We start from the raw sequence: 16484 nt of genomic DNA, 5'->3' as shown, positions 1-16484 counted from the left end.
CATTGTCAGTAAAATTGTCATTTTATTTGTTGTTATTGTGCATACATGTAATCACAGGCTTTATGTAACTAAAAAAACAACAAAAAAATATATTCACATATTAACAAATAACTGATTGTTGTTGTTTTTCTGCATTTGTTTCCAGCCTCTTTTAATTTTGGTATTTATTTGAGTAAGCATTCTATCAAAATAATTTTCAATAATATTCTTGTTCTCTAACATAAAACACAAATCTCGTGGCATTCACATCATCACTAGTTTATTAGCTAGCTACTTATGTGCATCTAACAAAACATTTGCTCACTGTGACACAGAACAATGCTTTCTAATATGAGTCAATTTACTTCTTGAAGATGTGAAACTCTTCTCACACTGAGTACAGGCGTACGGCTTCTCTCCAGTATGAACTCGCTCGTGTGATTTCAGGTTTCCAGCCTGAGTGAAACTCTTGTCACAATATGAGCACTTGTAAGGTTTTTCTCCAGTATGAATTATTTGGTGCTGTTTCAGATGCTCAGCTCTAGTAAAGCTCTTCCCACAGTCAAAGCACATATAATCTCTCACTTCATTATGTGTTTTCTGGTGCAGTTTAAAACTGTCCAGCCATGAAAAACTCTTTCCACAGAGAGAACACACATAAGGCTTCTCACCTGAATGAACTTTCAGGTGTTTTTTTAGTCTTGATGATGAAATAAAATCTTTACCACACTGATCACAGTTAAATGGCTTTTCTCCAGAGTGAATGCGCAGATGACGACTGAGAGCTGATGCATGATTAAAACTCTTTCCACACTGAGTGCATGTATACGGTTTCTCTCCAGTGTGAATTCTCATGTGTGAGTTAAGGTGTCCTTTCCGTGAGAAACTCTTTCCACACTGAGTGCAGGTGTGCGTCTTTTTGGCTTTTGTTCTTTGAATTGTAAAGTTACGATGTTCCTCCTCCACTTCATTCAGTTCTTGTCTTTGCTCTTTCACTCTCACCTGGTCTAAAATACACAGAAATACAGTTAGAACCAGTTCAAGTGAACCCTTATTTAATAGCAGAGAGCAACAGAGATCAGATCTTTCACTTTTTGTTCTGTCATTCAATTGTTAATATAGTAAAAATATGTTTGACAACTGCTATATACAAGGTTATGATCATTCATATGCATTTCTCTATCATTTATCGTCAATATACTGCTTATTAATTCACATCTACCAAAGCGTCAACAATGAAGAATCAAGAATGGACACCAACCTATTTGTTCCTCAGTATCTTCATGTTTTATTCTGGATGGTTCTGGATCACTCATGTCTTCAATCTCCTCTTTAATAAACTCCATCTTTAACAGTCACACAGATTTCAGCTGCTACTCCTGGAGTTTGTCCTTCTCTTGTAGGATGATGGGAATATTCCCAGTATTTATTGGTGAATTGTTGTGGGAGGGGCTTCACTGCAGGTGTGAACTGTGATCACTGTGTTTTTATCCAATCTGCATTTAAAAAGTACAGGGCCATCATGTTAAACTGAGCAGCTGAAAAACCTCTTTGTCTCCAAAAGTTCCCTGTTTTCAGCTCATTCATTATGGTGATGTCTGAGATCTTCTGTAAATTTGCACATTAAATTGTTTTATTGGTGTCAACAGGCTGAAACAAACTACAGTATCATCACCTTTAACTTCAGTTCTTGTCTTTGCTCTTTCATTTCCATCGGGTCTGAGACATTAAAACATATTAAGTTGTTAGAATGAGTGGAGGATAAATGTGAATTTTCAAGTGAACCCTGATTTAATAACAGAAAACAAGTGAGATCTGTTTATCAAATATCATATTTTTGTAGCAAATGTTAGTTTTGTCATCCTCTTGTTAATAGTCATAATTTGAACGACAACTGCTGTACAAGATTATGATCTAAGTGCATTTATGTCATATATTCCTAGAATAATTGCTTATTTTTCACAGCTCTTATGATTGGTATCTAACAACACTGTAAACCCTAATGCTCAAAATAATTAATTGGTTTGAGTAGGACAAACTTAAATTAAACAAATTAGTTCAGTCAAATTAACTTTTATGAGTATTTAGCACTTTCTTTTTCTTTCAAGTTCACTGAACTGATATATTTTAAGTAAACTGAACTGTTTCATTGTTTTGAGTTTTATGAAATTATTTATTTTAATTTAGACGAACTTAAGTTTAACTGAAACAGCTGGGATGTCTATTTCCCAGCATGCTTTGACGATGGCACTCGAAAGGGAGAGTAAATGCTAAAATTAAGTGTAATATAATGTTTTTTGTGTGTAAGATTAATGTTATGTGTGAGATTTAGTAGTGATTCATGTTTTGTTATGCTCATTTAGAAGAATTTCTGTTAATGTTGGCTTTAGGATAGTTACCATCATGGTGACAAGTGGTGCATGTAGCTTGATTTGAGAGCAAATAATCCATTTATATTGCTGTGCTCATACAGCAAATGTTTCTGTATAACATACTATTGCTAATATGTTAGCATTTACTATGTTAGCAGATTAGCTTATTAAAGCTAACTAAGTTTATACTCATAAAAGTATTTTAAGTTCTGCCAACTTATTTGGGTTTACAGTGTGCATAGATTTAAGTTATATTAACTGAATGGAATTAGTACTATTAACTTTAGTACTATTAACTAACCATTTACCCAAGTTATCATAACAATAAGTTATTGAGTTACTTGAACACAAATCAAATATTTTTTTAAGCTTAAATTGTTTGAGTTAATAAACTTAAATGATTTAAGGCAATCGGTTTCCTCAAACGGTTTGAGTTGAACTAACTCATCAGGTTTTACAGTGAATACATATATATATATATATATATATATATATATATATATATATATATATATACAAACTAAGCCAAACAGTCAGTAATTATCATGCATTTGAACTAATTGAAACCATTCATAAATTCAGCCATGATTTTTGTGTGTGTATAAAGGTAACTATAGAATTAAACAAGATAATCTGGTTATTCAGATAATAGGCTACATGTTTTGTTTTTTAACTTTCATTTTACAAATCAAATTACACACTAGTGTATGTTGTAAAAAAATTGTCCTGTAAATATATTGCAATTTTCACCCAGCAACACAAATGAACCAGTTTATTGACAGAGGACAGACAATAAGCACACACACCTTCAGATTCATTGTCTTTCAGCTGAAGGATGCATTAGAAAAGACACATTATTACCATCCTCCCTAACAATAACTGCAATTCATCTAATACACAGGTCACAGATATGGCTAAAAACATACATTAACATCAAAATGAAAGCTAAACACATTTAAACGACATTTCCACAGACTCAATCCACCAAAATTATATGTGGAGAATAATCAAAGATCAAAATTAAATCATAATCAATATTTATGATCATTTTCTAATAAGAAACATGATCTAAATTGTATAATCATTTGAAATTGGAGTCAGATTAAGCGCAGAGCTATGGTAAAATTGAAACTAAATTCTACAAATTAAGTGAACTTCACAGAACGCTGAAAAGACACACACAAATTATGCCTTCATTAAAAAGAAGATTCTATAAATTACAGCAAAACCTTTGCCTTTCAGACGAGGCTCATATTTATAGCAGTAATCTTGGGGGTAGACTCCATTTAAAGTAATGTAATTGTTTGATTTTAGTCAGGTTTCAGTCAAACACAGCACTTCTACCAGAAAGACTCGTGAGAATAATACTGTAACAATTAACCATTTATTAACGGCCCAGCAAGCAATATGATATAAAGTTCTTTGGCGTAGCTCGTAATCTGAGAGTACGGACTCTGCATTTCCTGCCTGAAGACGAAGGCAGGGGCGCAGCCGACCCCCAAAGAACGGTAAAGAAAAGTATACCCACCAGTCGCGTATCCTGTAGTGCCTAAAACATAGAAAGAAAAGAGAGTTAATAATGAGCATGAACATGGAATGCATCATAGGCCAATAGCTAATTAGTAAGAGGCCACTTGATCATAGTGAGAAAAGTGAGCCTGAAAGGTACTATGTGAAGACGTGAATAATGCATTTATGCATTTATATTCTGTTGCTTTATATACATTAACCTGTTAATGCAACCCCATTTTTGAAAAATCCCCAGATATAGCATACCCAAACTAAAACAGATACAGTTCATGAACCCTTTGTATTAAAAGCACAAGTAAGATCTCATTTGAAAGCTGACACCTGGAAGTTCATTGTAAATGTAGAATTAATTATTGTCATAATGAAAAAAATGGTATAAATAGCTTCAAAGTTTTGTAAAGTTATTATACATTTATTTTTATGAAACATCTTCATGAAAATAAAATTGAAGTTGGCATTGTAGCAATCTAGAAATGCACTGCAGCTAAAGCCACATGTCTAACCATGTTATATTTAAAATCTGAAGATGATAAGTCTAAAACTCTGTATTTAGTTCAATGTTTTTCAAGATCATGTCATATGACTTTATTTTGATTACTCTAAAATGCAAACTGGTGTTTATTGTCATCTTATAAGCATCTATTCAGTCTATTGCCTCTTTTGTTTTGTGATGCAAAAACGAGCCCCATTCAGTCTCAGTCTCCCCTGCACATATTCACACCTCTCCAGCCTGGTTATTGCTCTAAATATGCTTTTCTTTTGTCTGCATTATAATCACTAACGACTAGCAATTCACACTGTTTCAATCCCTCATTTCTTTTATAAAAGTTCTCACTTCACAGTGAAACTGTATCAAATGCCCTTTTTGAAAAAAGAAACATTTCAGTAAGCATTCTTATTTAGAAAAAATCATAAAAATGACAGCGAAGTTAGGTAACGTTAGCAGCCTAGCAGGTGCACAGAGCTAGCTAGCATGTTAGCTTAGCACACCATCAATACACGACAATTTATGAGATTAAAATCATGTTTTACTCTAAACTTACTTTATAGTGCAAGTCGAGTGTTTTAAATAACTTTCTGTGATCTGATTTGGCTTCAGATAAAAAATCTGATAGAAAATATATTATTTTATTGTATTCTGCACATTTCTGTGATCTGATTTGGCTTCAGATAAAAAAATCTGATAGAAAATATATTATTTTATTGTATTCTGCACATTGTGAAAGTCTATTTCGATTAGCATTACATTATACATATAATCTATTATTATGAAAATACCTGACATGGCTCGAAGAACACAGGTAAATCAAATATCATTGCAATCATGTTTATTGTCTTCAAAACGAATCGGTTACCTAACGTAACCTCGGTTCTCTCTAGAAGAGGGAACGAGTATTGCGTAAGCTAGCTTACGCTGCGGGAAAGATTCATCTTTGCTGAGATATTGAAGCCAAAAATTATTTCATAATTTGTATCCATACACAACGCAGTTCCTCTGCGGCAGACCTAGAGCAGGCTAGCTAGCAGCTCATTGGTTCGCTCAGAGAGAACTGCTTAAGCCTATGGGAGAGCGGGGCTGAACCCGCTTCCAATGAGAGGCGCCCGCGCGCTCATTGCGTCATGGCCCGCCAGAATGGGCTTGGCTATGGAGTATATAACAGTCTCTCCCAGGCTTATTATGTTGATTTATTTCAGCGTGAAGCGAAACGCTAGTAGCGCAAGCACGGCCGGGAACGCAATACTCGTTCCCTCTTCTAGAGAGAACCGAGGTTACGTTAGGTAACCGATTCGTTCTCTTACGAGAGGTTCTCTCGTATTGCGTAAGCTAGCTTACGCTGCGGGAACACCTGGTCAACGCCGTGCGCGCTATGAATCCACTCATGAATCCCAGGGTGATACCGGGGGATTTTTAACGTGGAGTGAATGTATTATGAGGCCGGCAGAGCGGGCACATGAAGTGTTTAAGCATTTAAGGAGAGCACAAGGGGCGAACCGGTTGTGAGGGACTCCCAGTAATGCAGCTTCTTAGGGAGCTGGTCGTTTAGACAGCTAGTAATTTTGCCTGCAAGGCGGGAACTTCCAAGTTGTAAAACCTGACAAAAATGGACGGGGAGGCCCATCCCGCGGCCACACAGATGTCATGAAAGGAAATTCCACAGGACCATGCCCACGATGAGGCCATGCCTCTAGTGGAGTGCGCCCTGATGCCCAGAGGGCAGGGCAGGCATTTAGATGCGTAAGCAGAGGCGATAGCGTCTACTATCCATCTAGACAGTGTCTGTTTAGAGGCGGCCAGACCTTTGGTGCGCCCCCCAAACGACACGAAAAGCTGCTCAGCGCGTCTGAACGCGGCAGCGCGCGTAGTGTACAATCTCAGAGCCCGCACCGGGCAGAGGAGATTGGCGTCGCGCTCACTATCGGATGAAGGCAGAGCCGATAGAGAAATAATCTGAGCCCTGAACGGGGTACCAATCGCCTTCGGGACATAGCCATGTCTAGGTTTGAGAATGACAACAGAATCATTCGGACCAAACTCGAGACACGCGGCGCTGGATGAGAGCGCGTGAAGATCCCCCACGCGTTTTACTGAGGACAGAGCCGTCAGAAAAACGGTTTTGAGCGAGAGGTATTTCAGGTCCACAGACTCGAGCGGTTCGAACGGGGGTGCTTTCATAGCTTCGAGAACTATAGAAAGATCCCAGATAGGAACCGAAGGGGGGCGCGGAGGGTTCATCCTCTTAGCTCCCCTGAGGAAGCGGATGACTAACTCGTCTTTGCCCAGGGACTGAGCGCGTCGGGGTTCAGAGAACGCCGCGACGGCTGCCACGTAAACCTTGAGAGTGGAGGGGGACCTGCCCTTGTCCAGCATCTCTTGAAGGAAAACAAGCAAAGACGGCACCTCGCATGACCTTGGGTCCAGATGTTTGTCGGTGCACCATTTTGAGAACACAGACCATTTAGACGCATAGAGCCTTCTCGTGGAAGGTGCTCTAGCCTGTATGATAGTGTTTCTTACTCCTTCTGGCAGATCAACGAATAGTCGTTGATCACCCATGCATGTAGCGCCCAGCGCCGTGGATGGGGGTGCCAGATCGTGCCGCGAGCCTGAGAGAGGAGATCTGCTCTGACTGGGATGGGCCACGGGGCTGTCTGCGACAGCTGAGTGAGCTCCGGAACCCAATTCTGACTCTCCCAACGCGGGGCTATGAGGAGCACCGAGTGGCGTGTGTCCCTGATCCTCTGAATTACCTGTGGTAGCAGAGCGATCGGAGGGAATGCATAGAGCGGACGGCGAGGCCATTCCTGGGCTAGCGCGTCCTCGCTCCTTGAGAAAAATATTGGGCAGTGAGTGTTCTCTTCTGACGCGAAGAGGTCTACTTCTGCTCTGCCGAATAGCCGCCACAGTATTTGGACCGTTTGTGTGTTCAGGGACCATTCTCCTGAGGAGATGAGGTTCCTGGACAGTATGTCTGGGCCGTCGTTCAGATGGCCCGGCACATGCGTCGCTCTGAGCGAGAGCAGGCGGCTCTGAGACCAAACTAAAATGCGGTGTGTCAGTAGGAAGAGATTCCTGGACCTGACACCGCCCTGACGGTTGAGATAGGAGACCACAGCCATGTTGTCCGAACGGATCAGGACGTGGTGTCCCCGAATGTGCGGGAGGAAGCGCGAAAGCGCGTTCTCGAACCGCAAGCATTTCCAGACAGTTTATGTGTAAGGGGCTTTCCTGTGTCGACCAATGGCCGAAGGCCGGTGAGCCCTCGCAGACTGCACCCCAACCCGTGTTGGATGCATCTGTCGAGATGACTTTTCGGCGAGAAAAGGTCCCCATCGTGACGCCTTGTCGAAACCATTCTGCTACTGTCCATGGCTGCAGCGCCGTGAGACATGTCTGCGTAACTCTGATCAGCTGGCGGCCCGTGTTCCACGCGCGGTGGGGTACACGGCTGTTTAACCAAAGCTGAAGCGGACGCATGTGCAGAAGGCCCAGCTGAAGCACAGCGGAGGCTGAGGCCATGTAACCCAGCATCCTCTGAAACGTTTTCAGAGGTGAGCGGGTGCCCATCTGAAACGAGGCGGCCAGTCGCTGTACACTGCGCACGCGCTGTGTAGACAGGCGAGCCGTCATCGTGACCGAGTTCAAATCTATTCCTAGAAAGGAAATCGATTGACTGGGTTGAAGGGAGCTCTTTGTCCAGTTGACAGAGAGGCCCAGCGTTTTCAGATGGTCGAGGAGAACTCCGCGGTGCGACAGAAGCTCCGTTTGTGATTGGGCCAAAATCAGTCAGTCATCCAGATAATTCAATATGCGCAGCCCCTGGCTCCGCAGGGGGGCAAGCGCCGTATCCATGCACTTCGTAAATGTGCGGGGTGCCAGAGATAAGCCGAACGGGAGAACGGCGTATTGATAAACATGACCCTCGAAGGCGAAACGTAAGAATGGCCTGTGACGGGGATTTATCTGGATATGAAAATAGGCGTCTTTCAGGTCTAGCGAGATGAACCAGTCCCCCTGACGCACCTGCGCGAGGAGTTTCCTGGTAGTGAGCATCTTGAACGGTCTCTTCATGAGCACTTTGTTCAAAGACCTGAGATCTAAAATCGGTCTGAGGCCGCCGTCTTTCTTGGGAACCAGAAAATAACGGCCGCAAAACCCAGACTCGGTCATAGATGGTGGGACTCTCTCTATGGCGCCCTTTTGCAACAGCGTCGCAATTTCTGAGCGGAGCGTGCCGGCGGCCAGCGGGCTGACAGTAGATTCGAGCCGCGCGCGCGCACGAGGCGGACGGCGGCGAAACTGTAACAGATAGCCGTTCTTTATAATGCTTAGCACCCATGGGGAAATGCCTGGAATGGCTTCCCACGCTTTGGAGCATGCGGCTAGTGGCCGAATGGCTATATCGCCCTGATTGCTGCACATAGCGGGCTGGACACAGTGTGTGGGCGCGCTTTGAATGTGTGTGGCAACGGGATTTGCACTCAGAGAGGAGTCTATGGGCCGTGGAACAGAGCGAGCAGAGAGGGGACACGCGCACGAGCTCGCGGGCGTGTTTATGTTCTCTGATATTAGAGCGGGCTGTGCCCGTTTCATGTGATGGGGCTCTGATAGAGACACGGGGTATGTTATGCTTGTGTGTATGGGTGAGCACATGATTGTGGGCAAGTTTTTTACACAACTGGCAAATTTTCTCTTTTTGAGATTTCTCTGGGTAGCCGTAAAAACGGCTTTTTGTCGCTCGCAAGCGGGCTGGGACACTGGCTTGTTTGTGGCGGTCAACACTACAGCAGTCGGCGAAATAACGGGGACTGGCAGAGGGCGAAGCTTTGACGGCGGTCCGGCCGCAGCGGGAGAGCACCGTCGTTTTCTTGACTTTGCTAGGCAGACTTCTGATGATCAGGCTTCAGGATGATCTTAGGTCGCGGGCCTCGTGGGGGCGGCGGTCTGCAGCGGCTGTCAGAGCGAGAGCGAGGGCGGCCGCCCTGTCTGCGCTGGGCTGATTGAGTCTGCGGAGGGGGGCGCTGTGATGGAGCTCTGGCAGGAGGCTCGCGAGAGCGGCCCGCGGAAGAGCTAGCGCGGCGGGGCAGAAACAAATTCATCGCCTGAGTAGCTTTCTGGACCTCAGAAAAGCGATCGACGATTCCCGTGACAGCAGATCCAAAAAGGCCCGTCGGGGAGAGGGGCGCGTTAAGAAACGCGGCGCGCTCAGCATCTCCCATGTCGGCGAGCGTGAGCCATAAGTGTCTCTCGGCAACACAAAGGCTGGCCATGCATCTTCCCAGAGCTTGTGCGGCGGCTTTAGTGGCGCGAAGGGCGAGGTCCGTAGCACTTCTCAGATCCATGACAGCGGGGGAGGGGTTTCTACCGCCTTCGGCCCACTCACGGAGAATATCGCTCTGTAAAACTTGGAGGACAGACATTGAATGTAGCGCTGCGGCGGCCTGACCGGCGGCGGCGTAGGCGCGAGCATGAAAGCTCGAGGTCGCTCTGCAAGCTTTCGAAGGAAGCGTGGGGGAAGAGCGCCATCTAGCAGAGGGCGGGCAGAGGTGTGCGGCGACCAAGTCCTCGACGGGCGGCATGGCTGAGTAGCCTTTCTCGGCGGCTCCGTCCACCGAGCGCAGCGAGGCGGAAATATCAGAGCGGTTTCTAGCCGAGAGCGGGGCATTCCAGGACTTCGTCAGCTCTGCGTGAAGTTCAGGCAGGAATGGAGCGGCCCGGTTGCACGCGGGGGTCGAGCGCCGATGAAAAAAGCTGCCGTCCATCCGGTTCGGGGCCTGCTCGGGTGGAGGAGACCACTCGAGACCGAGGCGTTCGACGGCCTGTGCGAGGAGGCGCATTAGTTCCTCCTCTATTCCGGCGCGGATCCCCGCCGATTCTCTCGTGGATCCGAGAGATGACCATTCTTCACTGTCAGAAGCGAGCAGTGAACAGGAGTCCTTCTCCTCCGCGGCGTCATCGGAAGCGACAGAGCGGCCACTCGGCGGCAACTGTATGTCCGGCAGGGGCGGGGAGGGAGAGCGGGAAGCGGGAGGCGGCGGCGGCCCGCATTGTTCCGCTGGGGGCTCCGGCGGCCTCTGGGAGCGGCGTTTTTTCTTACGCGGCGAAGAGGAAGGCGGCGCGGGAGCGGATTTCACTGCCAGAAGTCGTGCCCGCAGGGACGACAATGGCAGGCTCTCACAGAAATCGCATCCTCCATCCGCGAGGGCGAGTTCTGCGTGCTCGAGTCCCAGGCAGAGAGCGCAGATGACATGGCGGTCTCCGTCCTCGAGACGAGCGCGGCAAGAGCCGCAGGAAAAACGAGACATCTTTAAAAAGACGCTCGGCTCTTTTAGGTATAATAGAGAAGGATACAGTCGTCGGATGGCGCTAGCTTGCAAGGGCGGCTGAAGGTGGCGAAGACGGCCGGCTTCTTCAGGGTCCGGTAGCTCGCTAGAGAGATGCCTTTTCGACGGCGACGGCTTTTCTCAGGACAGCAGAAGCGTGCAGCTTGCTGAAGATGAAATGAATCAACATATAAGCCTGGGAGAGACTGTTATATACTCCATAGCCACGCCCATTCTGGCGGGCCATGACGCAATGAGCGCGCGGGCGCCTCTCATTGGAAGCGGGTTCAGCCCCGCTCTCCCATAGGCTTAAGCAGTTCTCTCTGAGCGAACCAATGAGCTGCTAGCTAGCCTGCTCTAGGTCTGCCGCAGAGGAACTGCGTTGTGTATGGATACAAATTATGAAATAATTTTTGGCTTCAATATCTCAGCAAAGATGAATTTTTCCCGCAGCGTAAGCTAGCTTACGCAATACGAGAGAACCTCTCGTAAGAGAACATCTTTATCTGCATGTTACAGCAATCTCTGTTAGCTTTGTTGTCAGGCAGTTCCTGGAATGTCACATGGTCATGGCTCTTCTTCATGTGATCCATAAATGGACTTTACTGAACACACAGCGCCCCAGACTGTCAGTATGAATTGAAAACACAGTACATCAGAGTATACAGCCGCGCTCATAATGATTACATCGACGCATTTGGGTATAAATTCAATAAATATTATTCCTGTCTATAGAAATCTGATGTAAACCTATGAGAATCTATCAATATTTCTCCAAATCTGCACATGTTTGAGCTAAAAGCCCTGAGGGACGTTGTTTTGTCAAGCACTGTCATGACGATCGCACAGGAGTTTTTTTCTGAATGAGAGCAGCTGACGCTCATAATTCACATTAAAGGTAACGACTCGTTTTTTAATTTCATAACTCCTGACACAAATTAAGACATAACTGTCACTATAAGTTTCTCAAAATACAATAGTGGTCAAATACTGAAACTTGAGTCTTATATCTTTTTAATTATGTATAGTTTGTCAAGTTAATAACATTAAATATGATAGTAACTTTGAACTATTTAAAAAAAAAAAACGCTTCAGAGCGCCCGCGCACTGGTGAAGCTTAAAGGGCATATTGCAGGTTAGAGGACCCAACGAGTCAATGTATAGAAAAACAATGTAGTAATTAGATTTTCTTTAAAATATACTGAAAAAAACGTTACATTGGCTTCTGGAGTCGTTTTTGTGAGAGAATTTTACTTCCGCATCTGAAAATGGGCGTGACGGGCGTGACGTAACGGGCGGGAGAGCGGTCGATTCAAACCATTCAAACAACAGGAAAACAATGGATCGCAATGACATTTCGGACTTACTGCTATGACAGACCACGGACGACAGCCTTACAATTATGAGCCTGCTATGCTGCTGAGAGAGCAGGGACAGGCCAGGATTAATGTTAGACAGAACAACGGTCAGAGGAGACACACATTATTGCAAAAGTATTATTATAAAAAAACTTGCGTGGAGTGAGTGTGCAGCCGCAGTTTATTGCATCACTTAATCACGCTATTTTTGATTAGCCTAGCTGTCAGATACTGAGTAAACATTAAAAGAACAGGCCTATTCAATCTTCCCTGGATGTTTTTTTAACGAAGAAATTAAATAATAGCAATCAGGAGAATGGAAGCAGGAATAAAAAAATGAGGACTATATAGTGCTGTCGGCAAACCATTATACCACTGCAATAAAAACTGCACTGCAACAAAAAGGTAAGGCATATGTGTTTTTATATTTAATGCTGTTCACTGTGAGTTTTAATTAATAGTGTAATAGAGTTAATAGTGCATCGTTCATTCTGTTTGGTAAAATCAATGTGAGGTGTATATCGTTCGATAATGTTGTTGTTCTACATGCACAGAGGGGAATGCAGGCCTATTTAAAACGCCGCCACGGCAGGTGTCGTGGTGAGAGACCACCGCTAACTTATAGCCTATATACACGTTCGCTAACGATATACATTGTGCTCACAATATTGTACAGATTATTACCATCGTATATCAGTTAATAGCAAAGCTATTATTGGTCATCTAGGAGTATTGGAATTTACCAATAACAGAATAAACTATAACAGGGTTCGAATTACAAAGTGGCTTTCGGGGGAGCCCTATTTTCCGATCCTCCCTGACTTTAACGCTTTTGGTGCATGTTCGGGCATTTAAAACAATATGTTTACAGTAAACCTATTGTTTACTTAGTAAACCGTTTACTTCAAAATGCAAGCGTCAGTCAGTGTTGTCAGTGTTAGGGCAAACAGCTCTGTCCACGGTTCTGAATCAACCGAGCTTAGGCCTACATCATGCAAATCATGATAAAAACAGTATAACTCACATACCAGCGGTGGTTTCTGGCGCCCAAGTCTCGCTATCCTCGGTGCTGGTGCTGTCACTAGCAGCAACTTTTAGCGGCGGCGGCGGTAACACCGACAGCTAGTTGTAGCTGGTGCGCTGTCATCACTCCTCTTCGTTTGTTTTGTAAATCCAAATTGACTGAGGTTTGGCTGCTTTCTTTTTGACGTTCTTATTAGTATCCACAGAGTGTTCCCAAAAAAACGAATAAAGTATGTTTTGAACTTGAAGCTAAGCTAACATTCAAATACCAACTCAGTGAGAAGTTCAAGCGGTGACGTAAACGTAGTAATTTCAGTGCAGCGCCGCCACGCATGGATGGTCACAGCAGGAGACACAGCATTGCATTTATTAGTGGAGACAGATGTTCGGAAATATTAATGTAATGAGCGAATAAACACTGACACATTTTTAATATCATCATTTATTTCAGGAACCTTAATGTACAGAAAATCAAAATCTATATGCGACACAAAAAATGGACAGTGTTTTAGAGCTCCCCCTAAATGTCTCAAAGTAGGCTTTCAGGGGAGCCCGGTCCTTTTCAGGGGAGCCGAGCTCCCCTTAGCTCCCCCGTAATTCGAACACGTTAGTCTGGATGGATATTAATGAGCATGACATACGCGCCTGATCAAAGCTTATATCCATCCAGACTAACGTTACATGATATAACTTAGCGTTTTCTCATCGAGAGACAGATAGATATTTTCATTCCTGATATACACGTTTTTGTTCCTCCGATCTGGTGTACGCTACACACGACCGCGTTTTTCGAAGCCGATGCAGAAGAGAAAGCCTGTCTCTACAGCTGCACAAACCGCACACAGGCACGAAAGATATACAGCACCGTCCCTTTTCTTGTTAGGAAACCTGTGGACTCGATGTCCTGACAGGCCGGAGTTTTTGCAACCTCCACAAACACAATAATTTACCATGACGATGATAAATTAAAATACAAAAACTACCGAAAACACTGATTCACGACCGCTCTCACTGACTTTTTTTTTTATTCGATGCCACAAGAACAAGAGGTTTTACATATTCACAATATCACATTAACATTAGCTGCCAGGAAATAAAAAATACAAAAAAAGTTTTACATAAAATCCAGTGCTTTCAAAGCATTACATGTTTTCATTGCTTTTTTGTTTTTAGTTTGTTCCAAGAGATGTACATATAATGTGAAGTCATTTATAAAATGTGAAAAAAAGCCCAATTCGTTTTATGTATATGGTATTTTCCTAATAAAACAAATAACTGTATAATATGTTGTTCTTTACATTCCAAATTGTGATTCTGAGTATAAAAAAGCAAATTTACCCGCTCGTACATACAAACCTATCTGCGCTGCTGAGGCTCCCTCCCTCTGGTGACGTAAAATGACGCGATGTTGAAAAAAAACGGTTTTTACGAGCAGTCAAAGAAATGCTCACTTTATCTACTAAATTTGTGCCCTTATGTCGTTTTAAAACATTTTAAATCCTGCATTACCTTTTCATATGGTATTTTCATACAAGGTTATATATTAATTTAGAATTTTTTTTTAACCTGCAATATGCTCTTTAACAGGTTAAGCATTAATCCATTGCTGACGCTTTCATCCAAAGCGACTTATGATACGTTTCGAGACACACTTACGTCTGATCAAAACCAGTTTCCCTGTGAACGAGTTGAAGGTAAGCAAGTGTTGTGGAATAGTGAACATGAACTCAGAATGAGGCTAACTTAGTACATAGGAACGGTCATTGGAAACAGAAGCCATTATAGACCACACAGAGACAAGGCTGCGATTGACCACACAGAACGAGGCCACCTTGGGCCACACAGAACCGGCCATAGTGACCACAGAGCAGTGCTACGCTAGGCCACATGGCCTTGCCAGACCACAGAGACAAGGCCGCACGGCCACACGGCCTTAGTAGACCACAGAGACAAGGCTGGCGATCAGCCACAACGGCCTCTAATGCCACATAGAAGACGAAGTAAGACTGGACAGGCAACGATGTCTCAAGGCCGCTTGACCACACAGACAACGGCCACATAGAACCAATGCCGCTAAGGGCCACGAGACCACTGGCCATTTTTTACATACATGTCAAGGCAACGATATGCCACAAGGCCACAATAGGCCACACGGAACAAGCCACACAGAACAATGGCCACTAGGCCACATTGGACCGAGCCACTAAGGGCCACAGACCAGTGGCCATTTTTTACACACAGGACAAGGCAATATTGTGCCACAAGGCCTGAGACCCACACAGAGACAAGGCCCGCTGGGCCACAAGGCTGCTAATGCCACACAGAAACAAAAACACTCATAGACAAGGCCACTAGGCCACACAAAACCTGAGCCCCGAAGGACCATACTGCCAGCGATAGGCACAAAGGCCAAGGCAACGATATGCCACAAGGCCATGGGAGACCACACAAAACCTATGCCCCGGAGGGCTACGCTGCCACGAAGGCACAAAGGACCAGGCAAACAATATGCCACAAGGCCACTAAGGCCACACTGAGACAAGTTGAACAGAGACAACGACCACTAGGCCACACTGAACCGAGCCACTGAGGGCCACAGACCACTGGCCATTTTTTACATACAGGACAAGACAACATTGTGCCACAAGGTCTTCAGACCCACACAGAGACAAGGCCCGCTGGGCCACAAGGCTGCTAATGCCACAGAGATACAAGGCCAACGAGACACAGCCACTAGGCCACACAGAACCAATGCCATAACTGTCCACAAGACCACGGGACAAGGCCACATTAGGCTACACAGTCACAGTAGACCACACTGAACATATATCATACTCTTGCATTATCATTATTATTATTTTATTTATTTTTCTCTCAAGACCATAAAGGCCACATGGTACAAAACCGCAACGGCTACTACTGCCACATAGAGACAAGGCCACACTGAGACAAGGCCACTAGGCCACACATAGACGATGACTCATTGGCCATTTGTAGAATGCAAGCTAGAGACTATTGACAGAATAATGGGAGAGCATAACACCACCACCAGTAGTTGCATAGGTATTTACCTGAACCGTCACTGCTGAGCTTCGAGGATGATTTTTGAATCGGGTCTTATATATATGACTCTAATGCAGAGGAAGACCATCTGCACAGGATCTTGATAGCTGAAGTAGAAATGCCACGTTCAGCTGTGGAAAGGCAGCCCTGATCCTGAAGGAATGACCAGTAGACTGGGAGGGAGATAGACTGCAGCTTTTGAGGACAGAAACTGAAGAGTCCTTAACCAGGCTTTAGAGAGAGGTGCTCCATTAGTTAGGATAAATAGAGGGGAGTTTTTTTAGAAATGTAATCATAGATGAGAAGGGACAGCATTTATCACTAATTTTAGAAATTG

General features: G+C 44.4%; 1 protein-coding gene across 1 annotated transcript in view; it reads right to left on the bottom strand.

Annotated features, from left to right (window-relative positions):
- Nucleotides 1–300: 300 nt before the first annotated feature.
- The window catches only part of LOC130097307 (zinc finger protein 271), a 28943-nt gene continuing 12759 nt past the window's right edge, over nt 301–16484 (bottom strand). The window contains exons 3-4 of the mRNA XM_056264107.1: nt 14916–15118; nt 301–986 (exon numbers count right to left, since the gene is read on the bottom strand). Of these exons, the coding sequence (XP_056120082.1) occupies nt 301–986; nt 14916–15118 (889 nt within the window). The remainder of the gene's footprint in view (nt 987–14915; nt 15119–16484) is intronic.

Source organism: Rhinichthys klamathensis, unplaced genomic scaffold, assembly GCF_029890125.1.
Source record: "Rhinichthys klamathensis goyatoka isolate OS25496 unplaced genomic scaffold, OSU_Roscu_1.1 h1tg000216l_1, whole genome shotgun sequence".
NCBI classification, from domain to species: Eukaryota; Metazoa; Chordata; class Actinopteri; order Cypriniformes; family Leuciscidae; genus Rhinichthys; species Rhinichthys klamathensis.
This window is presented reverse-complemented; position numbering and strand designations above follow the sequence as displayed.